The 21,183-nt window shown below is 36.2% G+C and overlaps 5 protein-coding genes across 5 annotated transcripts; 4 read left to right on the top strand and 1 right to left on the bottom strand.

Annotated features, from left to right (window-relative positions):
- Positions 1 to 1,328: 1,328 nt before the first annotated feature.
- On the bottom strand, positions 1,329 to 3,636 carry LOC108220491 (probable inactive nicotinamidase At3g16190). Its single transcript, XM_017394274.2, has 5 exons — positions 3,482 to 3,636; positions 3,256 to 3,369; positions 2,492 to 2,726; positions 2,296 to 2,412; positions 1,329 to 1,763 (listed from the first exon to the last, which is right to left on the bottom strand). The coding sequence occupies exons 1-5, from the start codon at positions 3,536 to 3,538 to the stop codon at positions 1,690 to 1,692; spliced, it is 597 nt and encodes a 198-aa protein (XP_017249763.1). The 5' UTR covers positions 3,539 to 3,636; the 3' UTR covers positions 1,329 to 1,689.
- A 5,508-nt stretch (positions 3,637 to 9,144) lies between these two features.
- LOC108222021 (auxin-responsive protein IAA27) lies at positions 9,145 to 11,549 on the top strand. The gene is made up of 5 exons (XM_017395900.2): positions 9,145 to 9,752; positions 10,336 to 10,562; positions 10,778 to 10,919; positions 11,195 to 11,256; positions 11,390 to 11,549. The coding sequence occupies exons 1-5, from the start codon at positions 9,292 to 9,294 to the stop codon at positions 11,425 to 11,427; spliced, it is 930 nt and encodes a 309-aa protein (XP_017251389.1). The 5' UTR covers positions 9,145 to 9,291; the 3' UTR covers positions 11,428 to 11,549.
- Positions 11,550 to 12,417: 868 nt separating this feature from the next.
- LOC135152653 (uncharacterized) lies at positions 12,418 to 12,999 on the top strand. Its single transcript, XM_064093183.1, has one exon. It carries the CDS (start codon positions 12,418 to 12,420, stop codon positions 12,997 to 12,999), a length of 582 nt encoding a protein of 193 aa, XP_063949253.1.
- A 3,698-nt stretch (positions 13,000 to 16,697) lies between these two features.
- Positions 16,698 to 17,543, top strand: LOC108222443 (protein JINGUBANG). Its single transcript, XM_017396363.2, has one exon. It carries the CDS (start codon positions 16,701 to 16,703, stop codon positions 17,415 to 17,417), a length of 717 nt encoding a protein of 238 aa, XP_017251852.2. The 5' UTR covers positions 16,698 to 16,700; the 3' UTR covers positions 17,418 to 17,543.
- Positions 17,544 to 17,851: 308 nt separating this feature from the next.
- Positions 17,852 to 20,740, top strand: LOC108220091 (protein JINGUBANG). The gene is made up of 2 exons (XM_017393757.2): positions 17,852 to 18,722; positions 19,862 to 20,740. The coding sequence occupies exons 1-2, from the start codon at positions 18,147 to 18,149 to the stop codon at positions 20,597 to 20,599; spliced, it is 1,314 nt and encodes a 437-aa protein (XP_017249246.1). The 5' UTR covers positions 17,852 to 18,146; the 3' UTR covers positions 20,600 to 20,740.
- Positions 20,741 to 21,183: the final 443 nt, after the last annotated feature.

Genomic DNA, 21,183 nt, shown 5'->3' with positions numbered 1-21,183 from the left:
TGTATGAATCCGACGAAACTAATAAAAAAAAAGATTATATAATTAGGAATCAGCTAATTCATGACTCGTTTATAAAAATTAAATCTACTTATCGAATTTCGATAATAGATAAAGCGTGGTGAATTTGTATTACATAAACTATTATAATATTTTCTGTGAGATTTGTTAATATTTTAATATCTTTAAAAGCTGCCCACAATTCATCATCAATTCTGCAATATTTTACATCGGTCATACTAAAAACTATCCAGGTTCTATTTGGTGCGTGTACTTTATATATCGAGCACAAACTAAACTAGTTAGCACTTGGCAACAAAATTGCTAACACGGACAACTCTTTTTTCGAGATTATTTTGAGAAATAAATAAATAGAGTTCGTGCGGATAATATTCATGTGGTGGGAGTACATGACGTTATTATTAAAGCGAAAAAGATAAGATCCACTATATTACAACTTTCGATGGGTCAGTATCATTCTTTTTAGTATTAGTTAGACGCTGGCCTCACCATTTTGGTAGATAACGATGAGTGCTTTGCTCTTGTTTTGTTGATGATAAAAATAAGTTCCTTTCATAAAAGGAGACGGCTAACGGGTTCAATTTTTATATTATTTAGTTTTGATATAGTAGAAGGTAAATGTAGACCTGAAATTCATAAACAACTCGATCAAATCGGCACAGGAGATGAGACGAGACGAGAGGTACGTAAATCTTAATTTCGTAAAAAACCCCGATTTAGATGGTGTAATATACGAAGTCAATAAAACTAGAAATTTACTCGAGAAAGTGAAAGAAAAAGTTGGAGTACACTTGCCAATAAATATAATAATATTATTTGTTACTTCAACGATCTCTCTCATTTTCTTATAGATTTCCTCACTACATGACATGTATTTTAAAAAATTTATAAAAAATAATTTATACACTTATTTTGAATTTTTTAATAAAAGATTAAATATTATACTTTAATGCAGAAGGAAAAAAAAATCAAAAATGATATAATAAACTATATCTTATCTTACAGGAGCCTTACGAAGGTTATTTTTAAAGATTATTTTTAAAATGAAACTGAACTTGTAAAATTAGTTTTATATATTAATTAAACAAAAATAATTTATAGTTACAAAGCCAAATTAAAAAAAAAATGCAGATGTGGAAACGTGGATTGAATTCCTTCTAAAAGCAGCATTGGCCCAAAAACTTTGTTGCTGCGAGTCTATGGATTCAGATGAATCTGGCTCTTGTCGTGTCATGTAATCTGTTGGCTTGAAAAAGATAAACTCCAGATAATATACCCAACATTTTCAAAAACTATGAAGATCCACCATGTGCAAAAGAAAATATGACCCCAACTCCTCGATTCTGTGGGACCATAGCATTATTAATCCAGGTTCTTGTCACAAATCTAGATTTACAGAATTTTCCGAATAGTTTTACAGAAATTTTCGAATAGTTTCTGGTTACGATACAAAATTTAAATTTCCCAAACATGAAAAAGAGATGTATTTACATTATCTGCATCTACATTGATAACAGTATAGCAGAATACACGGTAACATAACCTGATAAATTCTGCAACACATTCACTGAGTCATGATTAAACATACTCGATGCTCGGATGGTCATGCAATCCCTTCTGAAACCAATGGTCAAAAGCAAGAAGGAACTTAATTGATCAGAGTTGTGATGTTCAATCATCGGATTTGGACCACTCTTGTAGCGTTGGTGTTGCAACTCCAACATTCTTCATGTCGGATATATTAGCTGGTTCATTAAACACACCACTAATTAATCATTTCCATCTTTACAATCAATTAACGATTAGCAGCTATAAAGAGAAATATTAATGACAAAATCATGAGATCAACCAAGACTTGACAAGCTAGGAAATAGAAAGTTCAATTGAGAGTGACAATCGGGTTCCTATATCTTTAATGGCCTACAATTTGATTTAGAGCAAAGCAAGTGATATCCCATCACCCATTGTATTCCCTTAGAAGATGAAACAGTGACTTCTAAAGTATTAATTATGTTTCTTCAAAGCATAAGGTGCGAGACAATGACAACTGAAATAGGTGCCCATACAAGCAATTGTAATTTTCACTAAGCATTATGATGTGGTCCTCGTGATGGGGGACTATATTCAAAGCTTTTTATATTGTAAAGCAAAAGAAATGTAGTGTGAGAGTTGAAAAAATGCATCCCCTAGTTATCTGCGAAGGTTCGGGACTTGGCTCATCAACTCAGTAACTTGGAGAAAAACAAAATGTGAATCGTAAAGCGTAAAAGTGTTTACCAGCATGTACTTCAGACGTGGCAGCTGCCGTTGCATCAACAATGACACTTACAGATGGATAATCAAGTGCTACTGCATCAAAGACGGTCTGTCTGATGCAGTTTGGAGTTTGCACACCTAAAAAACATACTTACAATCATATGGTACTGAATATAATTAACTTCAAACTAATAAAAACTAAATAAAATTGCATTACCAGTGACAACTAAACTACTGATTCCAGCACCCTGAAGAAGCGAATGAAGGTGTGTACAAAAGAACGCACTGAATCGCGTCTTTACCAACTTGTAATCAGTGTCCTTAATTACAAGCCCATCAACCAATTCAGAGCCCACACTACCCTTAGAAGTTGGTTTCGCCTTCCCTTCAGAGTACAAGTGTCTGCGAAACAATTCAACATCTCGTCCCATAGGATCATGCTCACGCACAACCTATTTCAAGAAGATTTAACTCAACCCAAATCGACCCATGTTTCGTCTACGAAGCAAATTTCAAATAACCCCGTTTCAAACTAAACCATGTTATTTACTAGTCCTATAGTCGCAATTCAATCCTGACCTAATTTAAACTCCAAAGTAAACTCCCCGTTCCAAGTCCAACCTCCTAAAACTAGACAACAATGTCCTAAACATAATCACAAAATCGAGATCGATTAAAAACCATATCCCATACTTCCATAATCAGATATCAGTTCCACAGCGATAATCTCCCTCTAACATATCTAATTTCACACCGGCAAGGAGGCCCATAAATTCTATAACCATTTCCTCTAAACACTTTACTCAATTATTCACACAAAAAAAAACTCCTTTTTTATACAATTCACATATATTAAATCAATCATTACACAAGCAAATTTTAACTAGAACCCCAAATCCACTACAATACAAACTCAAACTACAACATAAAACACAAACATAAACTAAAATTAAGGAAATAAAAAGAGTTAAAAAAAGGTACCCAAATTACGAGAATGCCACGGCGCCTAGCAACCTCAACAGCTTCAATAACATTAGGGACGATAGCTAAACCACCATCAACTCTCATAGCACCTTCTTGTACTACAAAATCTTTCTGTTATTTTTTAATATTAAAATTTTCTAATTAGCTTCTTGTGTAATAAATACAGTAAATAAACACACGCATACATATATAGATACACGGAGGAAGAAATTAAGGTTTTAACCTGCATGTCTATGACGAGAAGTGCAGTTTGGTTCCAGTTACGAGGATTGTTGTCCATGATTTTCTGGGTTGCTAAATTTTCGGATGATTTCTTAGAACTTTACAGTTAGGATAGAGATGAAAAGGTTCAGACAGTGTGACTGGACCTGGATTTTGGGCTTGGAAAATTTATACCAGTTTGGTGGACTGTATGGCTTGTACTAATTGAAGTAAAGCCCGTATATTATTTTGTAAATTTAGACAAGCCCAAATTTGAACACCTTAATGTAAGAGGAAGCCCAAAGTTGAACACCTTAATGTGAAGGACACTATTGCTCTTTCCGACGATGTAAATACCCTATTCTGTTTTCAAACTTTTTTTCGAAATGACGGGACAGACATATTGTGACGATCTGGGTCAAATCTCGAATCTTTTTCGAAAATCAGGTCAAGTCCCGAATTTCAAATCCGAAAATACTCAAATACACTGATCTACTGTAGCAACTTGGGTAACCCACAAGCCTACCACAGGCCCACAAAAGATCATGATTTGTTGGTGCAATCGGTAGTAGTACTTATGCTTATAAATTGAACTAAAGTCTTCACACTGCTCGATGTGCGACTGGGGTGTTACAAACTCCCCTACTTAAATTCCTGACGTCCTCGTCAGGCCGAAACGGATAGCCCATACGCGTCGAACCTCTCTAGCCATTGTGGGATAATACCGGCTGGCTTCGTGTCCTCGCTTCCGGACTCTTGCCATTGTGGCATAATACTACCAGCCTTCGTGTCCCCACCTCTGGCAACTTAACGAATCAAGTTTTCGAGAGCCTGCTCTGATACCATATGTGACGACTCGGGTCAAATCCCGGGTCTTTTTCGAAAATCGAGTCAAGTCCCGAATTCCAAATTCGAAAATAAGCTCAAATACACTGGCCCAACTGCAGCAACTTGGGTAATCCACAGCCCCCAAAAGATCATGATTTGTTGGTGCAATTGGTAGTAGTACTTATGCTTATAAACTGAACTGAAATCTTCACACTCCTCGATATGGGACTGGGGTGTTACACATATGATTAATTTTAATTAGACGATTAATATATATACAAGGAGTCCGATTATTATTAGTGTGAGGGAAGTCAATTATATGTTAGCAACTATATTTGAGAAAAAAAAATTGAGGACGCTTTTTGCCCCTAGCATTTTCCTTTCGATAATATATTCCGAGTAAATTGCGGAGTTACAGTTGAATTTTATCGTTTAAGAATTTTAATATTTGATATTTTCAATTTGTAATAGGGATTTATATTATTTTGATTTTTGGGAAAAGCGGCTAAAAATTACTTTAAGATAAAAAGAAGAGTAGGTTACTTCTCAAAAAAGTGACTATTGATCATTTTTTTAAAGATATAAAAACGATATGCAAATTGGAAACTTGGAGTAGCTAAATAGGATAAATTAAGTTTATTCACAATTCTGTAATTTGTTTATATATTTCTTTTTAATAATTTAGATTAATAATCCTTATAAATGATAAATTTATGTTCAAACAAGATGAGCATAATTTGAGACTAGATACGTGAAGATAATAGAAGATAAACCCGCCACTTACACTATCCAATGACGTTTTTATATTTATTCTCCCTCATCCAGTCATAATAAGTGATGTTTTTACTATTCGATAAAATATTATTTTTATATATTATTTTTGAAAATTCAAATGTTGTATTTCTTTCAAATTATAAAGAGAAATCATTTTTTAAGATGCGTGTCGAAAATTAGAATAATAAATTTGTTTTCGACGGTGGGAGTGCAATGCACGTCTTTACAAATATTATTTTCTTTGTTTCGAGCCCTCAGAATTCCAAAAGAGAAAAAGATCTACCTGTCCAAGTCGCGGCAGTGCAACGGCAAATATATTAAAGTTGAGGCACTTTGTACAAGTGCTCAAAATCACATCATTTCGAAATCTGTAATGCGAAGCAATGGTGTCACAATCAAATCCCACCAATTTCTCGTTCCAGTTGCATCTTCTCAACTAAAAACTCAAAATGTGATACCATGTTCGGTGTCATCAAATGTCGAGGGCCTCCGGTGCCAATAATAGACTCACGCGTCTGGCCGGATTTTAAAACATGTACTCCCTCCGTTCCAAATTACTATCGGTCTCAAATCAACGGTCACATACGTTCTATGACTAACACCTTTGCTCTTTGTGCTTATTGAATGGATGGCTAAGCGAATGTGAATTGGTATGAGACCTGATGTAAATGAGCGATTTATGGATATAGTAGGGGAGCGGCGGCTTTACACTGCAACATACTTTTCGGAACTTTGATTATGAACAATGATCGTTTCATGGACCCTAGACATATTGTTTGGCCATCTCCAATAATTCGCACTTTCTCGGCTAATGTTGATCATTGATGGCTCTCTCTCATTATCATCATCTTTTGATTGCGATCCTAAATTCCCTCCGGTTTTGGTCGACATCGTGGTATGGCCTTTTAACCCATATGATCTTTGCATGGATTACCGGATGTCAAAAAAGTCACGCTCATCATCTTGAAAAGCAGCTGGACACGCGACAACTTCTCCTGATCATGCCATCCCTCGATTTGATGATCACAATATACATGTCCTGATAGCTTCTACTCATCACGACCAATATACATGTTCTAACGGCTGGTACTCATCACAATAAATATACATGTCCTCATAGTTTGTACTCATCAAGACCCAACAGACTAAAAAATAATAACACATATATAAGAACAAAAAATGATAAAAAAAAGGACCAAAAAATCACCAAAACAGTAGAATCATGATCGGTATCAGTTAGAAAATTTGCGACCATCAATCATATAAAAGAAACCCAGGAAATGACGGATTTTGAATCCTGGAAATTACGAATTCTAAATGTTACTTGTTGGATATGATTTTACCACTTCCACTTGTAATTTAAACATCGACAAACACCATGTTAATTTTGATTCGCTTATCCTTGACAGTGCAAGAAAATAAAATCATCCTATTATCTATAATGGGAAGGACCACACCACAGATTATGTAGGTCTCAGATGCCATTCGTTTAGTGTGTGGTCAGGGAGATGCACTTTTTTTAATGGAGAACAAGGGAAAATGCGTGCTTTCTTTTCGATCAGTTGCCCTAGCTACCAACTTGTATTGCTGTACTGTACCACTGGTGGCTACCATGTCGGACCAGTTCTCTTTCAATTTTATATCGCATATTTGATAAATTTTTGGTTTGAGTTCGAACTCGGATTTAAATTGTCTCTTTTATGCTAAAAGTAGAAAATATTACTTTCGTAAGAGCATCTTCTTCAAGGGTGTTATGTATATTTGTTAGTTATAATATAATATATAGATAATCATCTAAAATTATAGTTAATAGGTTTCTGGTTTACTCCAATGATGTTATGTGTAATTATATTATCTAAAATTATACATAATAGCTTTAGAAGTTTTACAGATATAATTATCTCAATTTTAGTTATCTATATTTTCTTGCTAAGGACTAATATTTTCACCTACTCCCCCGTCCTTTTTTAGTTGTCACATTTCTATTTTTGTTGGTCAAATTGATTAAATTTTGATTAAAAATTATAGGTTACCCTTTTATTATTTTAAAAAACCAAAAATTACAGCTTAAAGTAGATTAAAAATTATTTCCGGTAATATATATTTTTTATTTTGTCAATTAATAAAATATTAATAAATTTCAGTCAAATTTTGGTTAGTTTGACCAGTTTATTTAAAATGAGCAACATAGATGGCACATAAGAAATTTTACCTAACGGGTCTAATGTCTTCGAGAGTTCGAGTTGCTCTAAGATTATTCTTCTACTGTATATGAATTAAAACTCTGATATTGCGACAAAAGGAGTAAATTCTGAGGTGTCACGAAGCAGTTAGTCTTGTAATTGCAGCTGCTTGATCCTTACAGTACATTACTGAAATTGACATAATTATACTGTAATTTCAAATACAGCTGACTATTCACAATCTGTCAGATTTTTTGTGGCTCAGTGCTAATGTTGGCAGCAGGAATTAAATATAAATATTCATCCGAGATGAACTGAAATCAAATAAGAACAGCTAGCTACTGCTACTTCCGCTCAGGGAACATGGCCTAATCTACTGGTTTCATGCATTTAAGTCAACCATTAATCTCTTAAGTGCTGGTCACTTTAGCTGTATTTGAGTTGTGCCTAACAATTGAGAGTCTGGAGTCACTTTCTTGAAGAATCAGAGAAAAATATCTCGGTGAATGGAGAAAGAAAAATTTGGACCTTCTATCGTCGCAAGTGCCTCGATACTTCTAAAGAAAATCGAATTATATGTGGAAACTAGATTAATTCTATGCTGACAATGGTTAATGTGCAAACTACAAATGGTCGGAAGTGTGAATATTTCATTTTATAATCAGGTGTCCGGACCAGCTTACACGCATCTCGACTAATTTTGGAAGGAGCTTGCGCCACCACACCTACTTAAATCCGTACGTCTAACCAGAAAAGAACCTGAGACCTTGGAGTGGTAAGCCCTTAACCGGCTGAGCTACCCGGGTATAATGAGGATTTTTTAAACTATACGTATGTTTTTGTTAAGATTCAAATATTCTTGAATTTTCAGTAGTTTGAAATTTGTAAACTAACTTGGAATTTGATGACATTTTAAATCAGATGTTTTAACGATTGATTAATCTCATACTGTTGAGATGTGATATGGATCAGATTCATTTTGTTAACATATTTGACCGTATCAAGTTTTATTACTACATGTTAAATTTTCAAGAAAGTCGATAATCTAACATGGTATCAGAACTCTCGTGTTCAATTTCATGTCATCCCGTTAGTACAGCAATCGATAAATTAGCATACCAGAAAATGGCAGAAGGGAGAGACCAAGAGATTTAATATTTGTCTTATGACTTGAGATTTCGAGATAAAAGATGTAATGAGACAGAAAATTAATATTGCATGTTCAATCACTTTCTGTTAAGCCTGATTTGATCTCTTCAGGACAATCCAGCTTTTATTCTCTCCTTTCCCTTTCTCTCCTCTTCCTCTGCAGGCTCTTTCCTGCAATGTCTTGTCCGTGCGATTCCCTTATTGAATGTGCACATTTTAGAGCATAGTGTACGTTAGCATGTTTGATTAAAGTAGAAGAATATATAATACAGTGACAAAAGGCTTTTCCCGTGCATTCTTAGCTATATGTTGATGTAACTGCGAAGCCAAGGGCTCATTTTTTGCGAAGAAATTCAGGTTTCGAATTGAACAGGTTGAGCTCGATTAAATTTAAGAAAAATTGACAAACGCTTTTGTACGATAAGATTGACGAACAGTCCAATTTAAGACAAATTTCGACTTAATTTACCTCATTTATAACCATGCAAAGATAAAAGAAATCTTGTGTTTGGCTCGAATTAGAAATGAGAAAAAATCGTGGAATATCGAACTTCGATCCTGTGAGTCTAATCTCGGATATCATGTTAAGTGACTAGATTTTCATAAAATCTCAAAACGTTAAAGAGTGATCATGTTGTTTAACTAATTTATCCATTTACAACCATATCCTGGATGATCATGAGATAAATTAATTTGTACAATGCTTACAACTCATTTTTTTTTATTATAATCTTAATTTGTAGAGAAAAAATTGAAAAACACAAGTTCAAATCAAAGCTGCTTTTATCACTGGTCTTCATCTAGAAATAAAGCATTTTCTCTTCATTTAAAGTATTTAACATAACCTCCTTCGTGTATGTTCACCAAGTTTTAGCTTATTTTACACTGCTCGATTTCGATGACTTCACCTCTGCAACATGACTACATAATCTTACCAGAGACTCATACAATGGAGAGAAGTTCTGCGGACATCTTATCCTCTGTTCCCGCAGCTGAGAACAACAACAATGTTCTCAACCTTAAAGAGACAGAGCTCAGGCTTGGATTACCTGGCTCTGTGTCTCCCGAAAGGAAGCCTGTAAGCGAGGTGGCTCGCGGGTATTGTCCATTAAAGAACTTTCTTTCGGGGGCTAAGCGAGGTTTTCGTGATGCAACTGATAGTTCTGAACAGTGGGCTTTTTCGGGGAGTGGTGGATCAGAGGTGCCTGATTTTGTTAAAGGCCCTGTTCTGTACTCCCCGAGAGATGAAAATTGTGGTTTGGATGATAAGAATAACAGCAATAAGTCATGTTTTAAGCCTGGTGGAGAAAAGAAGACTTCTGCAACAAATGGAAATGCTGCTAATACTCCTGCTTTGAAGTAAGTTATTTTTGTTCTCTGCTAATACTCCGTGTTAAAAAAGTATGATATGATCCTGATAAGCCCATAATCTAAACCTCGAGATTTTAGGATAACCAGTAACTTCTTCTATATGGGGATTACTCATCTATGGTGCCTATAATTTGTAGCTCTGTCCTTTCAGAGCCATGTTAAGTGTTCAAAGGTTGCGAGTTGGATAATTTAGAACATATATTTCATTTTTTTTAAATAAGCCGGTATATTAATTTGCTGTGTTTGATAAGGTTCATATCTGCCCTCATATATCACGGTATGTGAATTCCTTAGTTTTTTTTTTGGTTTTTTCCCAAAAATACCGAAATGGCAAAAAAAAATTAATCAAAAATACGGTGCTACCATATATGCAACCTCGTTTGTAACTCCAGTCCGGATAATCAACTGTTCTCTACGAGCGTTGCAACTTCATTTGCAACTTCGATCGTATTTTTGAAAGTAACTTTGAAAACATGGGTATTTTTGCAAATTTTTCGGTAACAATCTTGATAATTTTGTTTAGGAGCAACTGTTTGTGGAACGCAGTTTTCAATATATGTTTTTGTTGCAGAGCACAGGTAGTCGGATGGCCGCCTATTAAGTCATACCGGAAAAACACACTGGCTCCGAATATATGTAAGAAAGCAGATGTTGCAAAAGATTTAAACACAGGGTACATTTATGTTAAGGTTAGCATGGATGGTGCTCCATATCTAAGAAAAGTTGACCTCAAGACCTGCTGCAATTATGCTGAACTTTCGTCTGCTCTGGAGAGTATGTTCAGCTGCTTTACTATCGGTGAGCATTCTGCTTCTCTCATTGCATATTTAGTCCCGTCAAAGATTCGTATTCAGAACTAGTTGATATCTGTATATGAATTATAATAGTGTCTATCAATTGATGAGATTGAAATGCAAGAGTAATGCTGGTAAAAGATTTGTAAGTAATGCATGAGCTTTATATTTCAGATAGGCCTGACTTTTAAATTGTAATTATATATGGATGTAAATCAGGGCAATGCAGCTCTAAAGGACTTCCAGAGCGAGAGGGGCTCAGTGCAAGTCGGTTAATGGATCTTGTTCATGGCTCTGAATATGTGCTAACGTATGAAGACAAGGACGGGGACTGGATGCTTGTTGGTGATGTTCCTTGGAAGTAAGCCAAAATTTTAAGCTTCTAAACTTCTTAATTTATCAAATAAGTTCATCAAAAATTCAGACCGTTATGGAATCATGCATCGAGTAAGACTAAACTTGGGGGACTTGTAGCTTTGTTGAGATGGATGTTTGATTAGTTCTGAATCAGCAGCTACCTAGCTAGCTGTTACTTTCGCGATTTGTTCTCATAAACTAGCTTAATACTTGATAAGGTATACGTATAACATTAGCTAGGGGAAAACCATGTACATCTAATACTTTTCACTCATGCAGGATGTTCACAGACTCGTGCAAGAGGTTAAGAATCATGAAAGGCTCCGAGGCAATTGGTCTAGGTATGCTCTGGTCTCAAACTTGGCTTCCCAGATCCATATTTCTTTTCACTAAAGTTTACATATCCTCATTGACTGAAGTAGACAGTATGTTGACAATAGAATACTAAGATCGACGAATCTATGTTGCTTGCAGCCCCGCGGACCATGGAGAAATGCCAGAGCCAGCATTAGCAATTATGCCAGTGAGATTGAAGGCCAAGAATTTTGTCTATGCAAGTATTTTAGTTGGTATCTAATCATATGTATATGTACCTTAGTTTCTCTAAATGCCAATATCTTCCTAGCTTGCTACATGATGTTAATCTCCGGTGTCCTCGTATAACTAATTAAATCATGTGCAGTAATCTCACACACAGAACAGAACCAGCAAAACATAGAGTGTTGGCCCTCAATATCACTATATCCATCATTAATGCTCTAAATATCAAGATCCGAAAAAATAGCTCTAAATATCATTTATTAACGCTATATTGTGTAGCTACATGTTCGGATATTCATCAAAAACGCGATGTCGTCTAACGTTCTGTTAAGGTTAACTAAACAGAACGCTAGTTTATGTAGTGACAAAATTAGCGTTTTGCTGGAGTTAAAACAACAAAACGCTACATGATCTAACGTTTTCTTCCCAAATTGAAAATGCTAGATTATCATGTGTACTGGTATTTGGGCCATTTCTTCCAACTCTGTTATTCCAGGCATTACTTTTCGATTTTCTGAGATCTAGACCATTTTTCCAAAACATAAAACTGCAATTCAAGAAGAAAAAAAAACAACCACCGACTGATTCCGATTCCATTTCGGATCATAAACTTAAGTTTTCTTCGTGTATGATTCCCCCTCACTCTGCTTCCTCTTCGATACGTTCCCAACCTGCAAGCAGAGAATGCCAAGTAAATATCTTTCGAGTTTGTTCTGAAATATATTTACTATAAGTAATTCGCACACCTACCCTCCCTTAATTCGCCTCATAATATTTACGCCTCCGTTTGTACAGATTGTATATTTAAGGAGCATAAACTCCAGGCGATGTGAAACATGTTTTTAAGAACAATTAATACCACCCTCTTATAACTATGCAGCAACCTCAACTGAAGTTATTGAATTGCGGTGCATATAGGAATGTTTGCTAAAACAGCTCTCATGTTTACACACACCAACACGATGGCTTATACGGAACCACCCGAAGAGCCTGCACTTCTGAATCTTCGGAACCAGAACCCGAATTTTGTCCGAAGCTTTTCGCTCAAAAATCAGTCGAATTCCTCCGAGACCATATCATTCGTACCACCTTGTTTTTCGACGCCTAGTACTCCCCTCTCGACACACTACTCCTCCAATTTCCAGCACGAACTTCAACCGAGAAAAGAGAAGACGGCTCCCACTTCTGTGACCTACAAGTGCATGTCCTCCATCCTCACGAAGGACGGTCAGATCTTGTGCATTGCCGTGTTGAACGGCAATGTAGCGTATACTGGCTCCGAAAGTAATGGGATTCGTATTTGGAAGCTCCCCGAGCTCACGGAGTGCGGTCAAATCAAGAGCAAGGCGAAGATGGTGGTTGCGATTCAAGTGACTAATGACAGGGTTTTCGCAGCTTATGCGGACTCCAAGATTAGGGTTTGGAGTCGTCGGACGTGCCGCGGGGTCACCAAACACGTCAAGTTAGTCACCATTCCGAGAAGTGGAGGATATGTTCGGAGCTACATTTCTGGCAAAGATAAAATTGTAAGTGTTACCGTATAATCCCTTTCGAATTTTTGTTATACCTCGTTTTGATTTTTAACACGTAATTATAAGCACGGGAAGTGGTGTTTCTAGTGGCGGACGAGCTTCACCGTCCACAGTAGAATTCTTAACTATTCATGCTTTGCATGTTACTGTAACATAAAAGTTACTGTATCAAAAGAAATGGTCAATGACATAAATGGAGAACTAATAAATTCTCTTTAAAAAAACGCAGGACGTAGGAAGCATGAACGTCAAATATACAGTACAGGAGTACACCGATTAACACAATTCGATAAACATAAGATTGACTGATTGAGAATTTGAGAGTGTCATCCCTTCGGACAGAAGTACACCGATTAACACAATCAGTATTATAATACATTTCCAGTGACTTTATAATTTTAAGAATTTTCTCACTTCTTGCTTTTAAAAGTAAACCATATGCTCTTAGCTTATTGTCACGATAGGATATAAAATGGGGCGGAGGAAATGGGAAACCCGTATATCAGCCCTGCCAAAATTCAGGACAAGTATGATATATGTCTAATCTCTGCGGGGATTTTTCACCCCGTCCGTGTGTATATATATAATCTTACTTCATTATTATTAAATTAGTCTACAAATCAAAAATCTAATTTTTAATCATTATTTTTAACTGGAGTAATCAGTATTAGTCTACAAATCATAATAATGGACATCTTACCACTATTATCAGTCGTTTCTATGACTTGTCACCATCACCTACCATCACCAATATATAGTATCAAACACTTGTCATCATAACCTACCAAAACTAGCGACTACTTACAATCACAGATACAACTGGTAATGGTGGTAAGAGGTCCATTAATGTTACGGTTCGGGTGAAGATAATGGTCATATACGTTGCATATATATTATATGTATGTATATATTTGGCATACCTATATTTATTTAGTTTTCGGCTAAATGGCATGTACATATTTTTAGTATGCATGTATATTTTTATTAAATTCTATGAAAAAAATTAATGACTTTTTAAGCAACTATCTAAAATTATATATAAGAGCGGGGCAAGACGGTTGGGGTGGAAATATTCAAAAACCCCGGTGGCGCGGGGATGGGGATTAAAAATATATCCCCGCGGGGAATGGGGACATGACGGAAAAAATATATAAGAGGCGGAGCTGGGAAATGAAGTCCTCAACCTAAACCCGACCCATTTTTAACCCTATGTTACAAAAAGTAACCATATTCTCTTAGCTTATTGTCACGATATTTATTTTATTTATTTGTTAAAAATCATATATTATTTTTATTTTTTTTAGATGATTAGAGTTGGAAACGCTCAAGTTAGTAACTACATATTACCAACTTTTAACCCGTATAGAGCACGGACAAGTATATGAATTAATATATATTATATTATTATATCATATATATATATATATATATATATATAGGGTCCTACTCTGGTACAAACCATCTTAGCGTACAAACTACAAACTAAAATTAAAAAGTCTCTAAATCAAATCGAAATATAGCACATATGGTATGGAAATTGATCGTTGCGAGATGAACAAAAATACAGTGAAGTCGGATTTCAAAAAAAGTTCACCGATTAACGGGAAAATTCAAATTAAAAACGAAGGGGAATCTGCGGATCATGTGTGACAGGGTGTATATTAACTGGTGTGTGGTTGCCCCTGCGGGGCCATTGGATTAGATTGATCCAAGGGCTTATATTGAGTTTGTAGTTTGTACACTAACTTAGTTTGTATTTGAGCACTTCCCTATATATATATATATATATATATATATATATATATATATATATATATATATATATATATATATATATATATATAAATATATTTTATATAATATAAAATATTCTTGTTTTGATTTTTATGTGTTTTACACACAAAGATATATACAAAGACATTTCCAACATTTTTTTAACATTTTTGAGATATAGTTGCATGATTATATTAGAACTTTTTTTTTAAGTATCTTTTAGTTTAAATAATATTATACTCTTGTGCTATAGATAATTTATGCTGATCCTTTTAAAATATATATTAGATATTACTAAAGTATTTAAAATTTTTGAGATTAACAAATATCTAATAACAATTATAGAAATTATCAAAATAAATATATATAGTTTAAATAGCTTACATCTTCGTGAATATGGTTGTTGAGGTTACAAGAAACAAGAGTGTGAGAGGTGTCCCAGTGAAAACGGAACCTTGTCTTGATCCAAATTCGAAACCTCACCAGCAACCTCACCCAGTTGAACAGTCAGTGAGATAATTATATATAGAATTAGTTACTGCAAGAAATTGTTTTGATCAAAATTTTATATATTTGTACTCCTTCCGTCCATTCATTTGTATACAGTTTTTTTTTGAGAAACCCAGGATTTCTTCCAATTCTATGAAAATTTTTATAATATTCTTTTCTTGAATATCATTCCAAAAAATTTCAGATTGCCTAGTATTCCACCAATAAATAACCCAAGTTTCAGACTTTTATTAAATGAAAGAGAAATTCACGAGGGCAAAAATACTATAGATGCAAGATATAAAAGAGAGGTGAATGCTTTCATTTTTGACATTTTTTGATTTCGTCTATTAATTTTTAATGAATCCACCTCATTAGTTTACCCTTACAAAATAGTAAACTTTTATAATATAAAACATCATCACACCAACTACTTTTTTTTCACTATATCCATTCTATAATAATATGAATACTATTATTACACCTATTACTTTTCTCCACTATCTCAAATATATTATTAAAATAAATGGGTCCCACCACTATACTCACTTCTCATCTAACTTTATACAGATGAATGTATATAAACGGTTGGGACGGAGGGAGTAATTATAATTTTGTTAAGAAATAGTTATATATTTAAAATTTGTTAAGTTAAGAATTGTATTCATTTATTTACTCTCCCATATCATAGCTATTATATATAAAAAAATAAAAATTGGATACATGATCCTGCAATATTATAATTATTTTCTTTATATTTGTCGACAGACACTGAGCGCGTTCTAGTAATTTCTGTAGCTGGAATTAAATATCACGGCAGAGCTATAATTAAGTATTTAAGTGTATAGGTCTAAAGTCAATTACATGCATGCAGGCATAGATTCGGCTAGACAAACGGCCCGTACTTCCATGTTATATACTGTAATTGAAGACGGGGTACATAAATTATTGATACGATAACTTGCATCCTTAGAATATACATTCAGGTTGGTCCATCGTAAGCATGACTCATCAGGTTATTTACGTTATTTTCAAATACATATTTTAAGATTTTTGTAAAATATACTAAAAAATCCTGAATTTTTTTTAAAGTTTAAATTTTTATTCAAAAAAAGAAAAAAAAATAAATATACGTTAAAACTATATTTTACAAAAACGTCAAAATGCGTGCAAACAGTGTATGTAAATGACGGTAGGAGTACTCCATACGAAGAGTATTTGCATTGTGATTAATTAATTCACGTTTAATAAAAAATAATTCGACTTTTTTTCATTATCGTGCCATTATTTTGGTTAGTAATTTACTTGCCGATATGTTTGAGTCCTTTGTGTGATACGTTTTAGATGAACAGTTTCTCAATATTTCCCATGAAAATTCATTATTTTTAAATCAATTTTGATTTAATCCCGAAGTTAACCGAAGGAATATATGCGATTAACAGATGAAACACATGGCTCCTATATCATCCCTGGACACCAGTCTATCAGACGACATAATTTACTCAGCTTCCCTAGACAGAACTGTGAAAGCCTGGAGAATCTCAGACCTCAAATGCCTGGAAACAATCCAGGCTCATTCGGCCCCTATCAACGCCGTTGTCGTCGCAGACAACGGCGTCCTCTACACCGCATCAGACGACGCCACTGTCAAAGTCTGGCGCCGCAACTTTGGCAATACCAACTCATGTCCCCATGCCCTCACCGTGACATTGCCAGCCAAGTCCTCGCCTGTCAAGACCCTGGCCTTAAACGCGGAGGCCGGGGTCTTGTACGGGGGATGCACAGATGGCTACATTCACTACTGGCTAAAGGGTTGGTTCTCAGGACAATTGCAGTATGGGGGAATACTACAGGGGCATTTGCATGCAATTTTGTGCTTGACTAGTTTTGGGAATTTTGTGGTGAGTGGCTCGGCGGATTCAACGGTTCGAATTTGGATCAGACAGCAGGATGGGGAGCACAATTGTGCTGCGGTGCTGAAGGGTCACAGGGGGCCTATTAGGAGCCTCGCGGCCTTTCCTTGTCGGGTTGTTGATGATGGTGATCAAGATGGATGCATTATTTGTACCGGAAGTATGGATGGAATGCTGAAGTTATGGAGGATTAGTTGCTCCAGCAAGCCTGCACCTGGTTTGAACCTTGTTGGATCAGAGTACATTGAGCTCTGAGGACTTGGTGATTTTATCTTGTTTTGTTACTATAATTCTAGAGATTCTTACTAATCTTGTACTGTGATTGACTAGCTAGCCACTCAGATCATAGTATCTTACCTGCTTACTGCTTAATTAGTCTTGATTAATAACACAAACATTCAAAAAATTAAAGAGTAATAAATCAGAACCTCTATATATATATATGAAATATCAACAGGATCCTAAATAGCTCATTTTTTTTCTTTGACAGATTTGGCTTGTAACCTTACAAATGAGTATATGTTCTAAGAAATTCTTGGGGTGAGTCAGGGTCGGATAAACTCTTAACCTCTGAGCTATCCAACCGTGCTCCTAAATAGCTCATTTAAAACAACAAAAGGCCAAGAATTTGACTATTAATGAACACACATATATGCATCTTCCGATGGCAAGTATATGTTATCATACTCTGCAGAAATCCAAATGCTTACGCGTAGTTGGGTAAAAACCTACAATACAAAACCGATGCTCTGCAGACAGTCCAAATGCAATTCATCTACGCGCATTAAGCACTAAAAGTATTTATCAAGATTACAGGTACGGTTCACCTAATCGGCCTTAGCAGTGTGGGGCATCCTTCTTACAAGTATAAGATTAATGAAGCTGAACAGAAAAGGTACTGCAGCATTTGATACAATCTCAGATAAGCATACCTATCTTCTCCATTAATATTTCGCGATTGTGTTAGCTCATTACTCACCAAACATGGAACCAACAGAAGAGCCTCAGCTCACGCATGTCCCCTCTTTTGCCATACGCGAAAGCCACAACATAGAATTCCTAAGAAGCATTTCACTGAAACAAGAAAGCTCGAATACCTCAGAAAATCCCTCATTCGATCCCCCTCGTCTCTCCACCCCTACTCCTATCACCGCATTCTCCCTCACGGACTCCCAACCATCAACTCCCTCCCTCCACCCCCCGAAAACTAGCCTCTCTGCCCTCACGGCCTACAAGTGCATCCTGTCCGTCCTCAAAAAGGACGGGCAGGTCTTGTCAATAGCCGCGTCCAATGGAATAGCCTACACTGGCTCCGAGAGCAATGTGATACGGATATGGAAGCTCCCCGAGTTCACGGAGTATGGTCAGCTAAAGAGCAAAGCAAAGACAGTGGTTGCACTTCAAGTCTCGAATGACAGAGTCTTTGCAGCCTATGGTGACTGCAAAATTCGCGTCTGGAGCCGTCGGACTTGGGAAGGAATCACGAAACATGTGAAACTAGCAACTATTCCGAAGATGGGAGGCTATGTTCGGAGCTACATCTCCGGTAAAGATAAGATGGTACTTAATAAAATTAGTTAGCCATTATTAATCAGCATTAAAATTTCGACTATTTATTATGCTTTATTGCGGCCAGTGGCGGTGCCACACTGGGGCCTGGGGGGACACGTGCCCCCACAGGTTTCCCTTTGTGGACCCCACATATTAGTAATACTCGTATGTTTTCGTATGTTTTGTCATTTGTGTCCCGGATAAATTACTAAATCTCTTCATGAAATCATCTCAACTTCAGTCTATTTCAGTTCTAGCAGTAGTTTCAGCATGGTCATGCTTCTCTAGGATTTGTATGTTTAAATCAGTTGTGGTAGTAGGTTGGTTTTTAAATAAGATTTGAAGGCTAGGATGTTTAGCCAGGTCTGTTTGTTCCAGTTTGTAGTAGTTGCTGTTCGGATTTGTAAAACTAATTAAGTAACATATTTTGAGAATAATCGAAAAATTAAAAGTGCCCCCCTTGAGCACGGTTGGATAGCCTAGTGGTTAAGGGCTTATCCTCTGTCGTCCCAGGTCTTGGGTTCGACCCTGGCTCATGTCGAGAATATCTTAGAACAGATACTCATTTGTAAGGCTATAAGCCATATTTGTCAAAAAAAAAAAAAAAAAGTGCCCCCCTTGAATATTTTGTCTGGCTCCGCCACTGATTGCGGCAGATGGATATCTAAAGTGCATATAATTTGTCTATACTACTTCTGCAAAGATAAGATTCATGGTAGTTGAGTGAAGATCTTAATCAATTTATATCCTTCATAAATCTAACAGGACCACTGTTTATTTCAACTTCATAAGCGCGAAAAAAGTATTTAAAATTAATATTTGCTGCATATTTTGCCAGAAATGCAAATGCACGACCCCTGCATTCACGCGAATACTGAGACTTTAGATAGGTAGATATCTTGTAGCTATAAGTGGTGAAAGAGGAAGGCGAGGGACGATAGATCATAACTCAGACGACGAAAAAAGTAAGTATGGTATTAAAAACAATCAGCTTCCTCATCTACTGTCAGAAATTGAAATGAATGATTGAACTGTGTAATCTGGCCTTTCTATGTGAATCATTTTATGAATGATTGTTGAATGATGGTATTAATGGATTAGTGCTATGTTGAATTTTAATCTAATTGGCGAAAATTTTAATTTGACAGATGAAACACATGGCTCCAATATCATCACTGGCTATAAATCTATCAGACGACATAATTTACTCTGCTTCTCTGGACAAGACAGTGAAAGTATGGCGAATCTCTGATCTCAAATGCATCGAGACCATCCAGGCCCATTCAGCTCCCATAAACGCCATCGCCCTTGGGGAGGATGGTGTCCTCTACACAGCATCAGATGATGCCACAGTGAAAGTGTGGCGACGCAACTTTTGCAGGGGGGATCGTCCTCACGCCCTCACGGTGACTTTACAGTCAAAGTACTCTCCTGTAAAAACGCTAAGCCTAAGCTCTGAAGGTGCAGTACTATATGGAGGGTGCACTGATGGCTATATTCATTACTGGACTAGGAGCTGGTTTTCGGGACAATTGCAGTACGGGGGGCCACTCCGGGGCCACACTCATGCAGTAATGTGCTTGACAAGTTTTGCTAATCTTGTGGTTAGTGGCTCAGCAGACTCAACTAGTCGGGTCTGGATCAGGCAGCAGGACGGTGAGCACACCTGCATTGCGGTTCTTGAGGGTCATAGAGGCCCAATCAGGAGCCTGGCAGCATTTCAGGGGAAGGTCTCGGATGAGAGTGATCAAGACGAATGCACTGTCTGCACGGGGAGCATGGATGGAGTGCTCAAAGTGTGGCGAGTCAGGTGCACCAAAAGTACGAATTCAAAACGTATTAGTCCAGACTACTTTGAGTTAAATCCGTGCTTAAATCCTACTTAATTACGCTTAAAAGCAATGTTAAGTATATAGCTAGATCCTTGCTCAGACAAGTAGCTTGTCTATACTCCTAACATGTAAAATTTGGAATTCTTCTTGAATTTAGTTGGCTACAACGAGTACATTAATCATTTCTTATCAGAAGAGATAACCCGAAATCAAGTACATTAATCATTTCTTATCAGAAGAGAGATATCTGACAATATCTAGTACAAATTTCCGAGAGAAATAAAATCAAGTACATTAATCAACTAAATAACAAAGCTTAAATTAAAAAATGACTCGTTATCACCTGCAAGCCTGCAAGGCACCAGAATTCGGAATCACATAATTTCCTGCACATTCCCAGCTCTGTTCTGCAGCTGCATTCTGGCGCCAGCAGTATCAAAATCACTCTGGTCACTCTCATCGGGCTCTCCTGGAGCGGATGATCTATTAGTCACCACTAACCGATAAATAATGTAACAAAGTAAACGAAGAACCAGAATCGAGCCTATTACTACTAAAATTGTCACTGCATAAGACTCGAACGAAGATATCTGACAACCAAACAATATGCCTAAACAAATCATTGGTTATGTATTGAA

The sequence above is a fragment of the Daucus carota genome, chromosome 5 (assembly GCF_001625215.2).
Source record: "Daucus carota subsp. sativus chromosome 5, DH1 v3.0, whole genome shotgun sequence".
In the NCBI taxonomy this organism is placed as follows: Eukaryota; Viridiplantae; Streptophyta; class Magnoliopsida; order Apiales; family Apiaceae; genus Daucus; species Daucus carota.
This window is presented reverse-complemented; position numbering and strand designations above follow the sequence as displayed.

Excerpts from the sequence above, each read along its gene's own strand:
- LOC108220491 (XM_017394274.2), bottom strand. The coding sequence starts at position 3,538 with ATGGACAACAATCCTCGTAACTGGAACCAAACTGCACTTCTCGTCATA. Across the intron at positions 3,370-3,481 it reads TTCTCGTCATAGACATGCAG|AAAGATTTTGTAGTACAAGA; the intron begins GTTAAAACCTTA and ends AAAAAATAACAG. Across the intron at positions 2,727-3,255 it reads GTGGCATTCTCGTAATTTGG|GTTGTGCGTGAGCATGATCC; the intron begins GTACCTTTTTTT and ends TTCTTGAAATAG.
- LOC108222021 (XM_017395900.2), top strand. The coding sequence starts at position 9,292 with ATGACTTCACCTCTGCAACATGACTACATAATCTTACCAGAGACTCAT. Across the intron at positions 10,563-10,777 it reads GTTCAGCTGCTTTACTATCG|GGCAATGCAGCTCTAAAGGA; the intron begins GTGAGCATTCTG and ends GATGTAAATCAG. Across the intron at positions 10,920-11,194 it reads GTTGGTGATGTTCCTTGGAA|GATGTTCACAGACTCGTGCA; the intron begins GTAAGCCAAAAT and ends TCACTCATGCAG.
- LOC135152653 (XM_064093183.1), top strand. The coding sequence starts at position 12,418 with ATGGCTTATACGGAACCACCCGAAGAGCCTGCACTTCTGAATCTTCGG.
- LOC108222443 (XM_017396363.2), top strand. The coding sequence starts at position 16,701 with ATGGCTCCTATATCATCCCTGGACACCAGTCTATCAGACGACATAATT.
- LOC108220091 (XM_017393757.2), top strand. The coding sequence starts at position 18,147 with ATGGAACCAACAGAAGAGCCTCAGCTCACGCATGTCCCCTCTTTTGCC. Across the intron at positions 18,723-19,861 it reads TCTCCGGTAAAGATAAGATG|ATGAAACACATGGCTCCAAT; the intron begins GTACTTAATAAA and ends TTAATTTGACAG.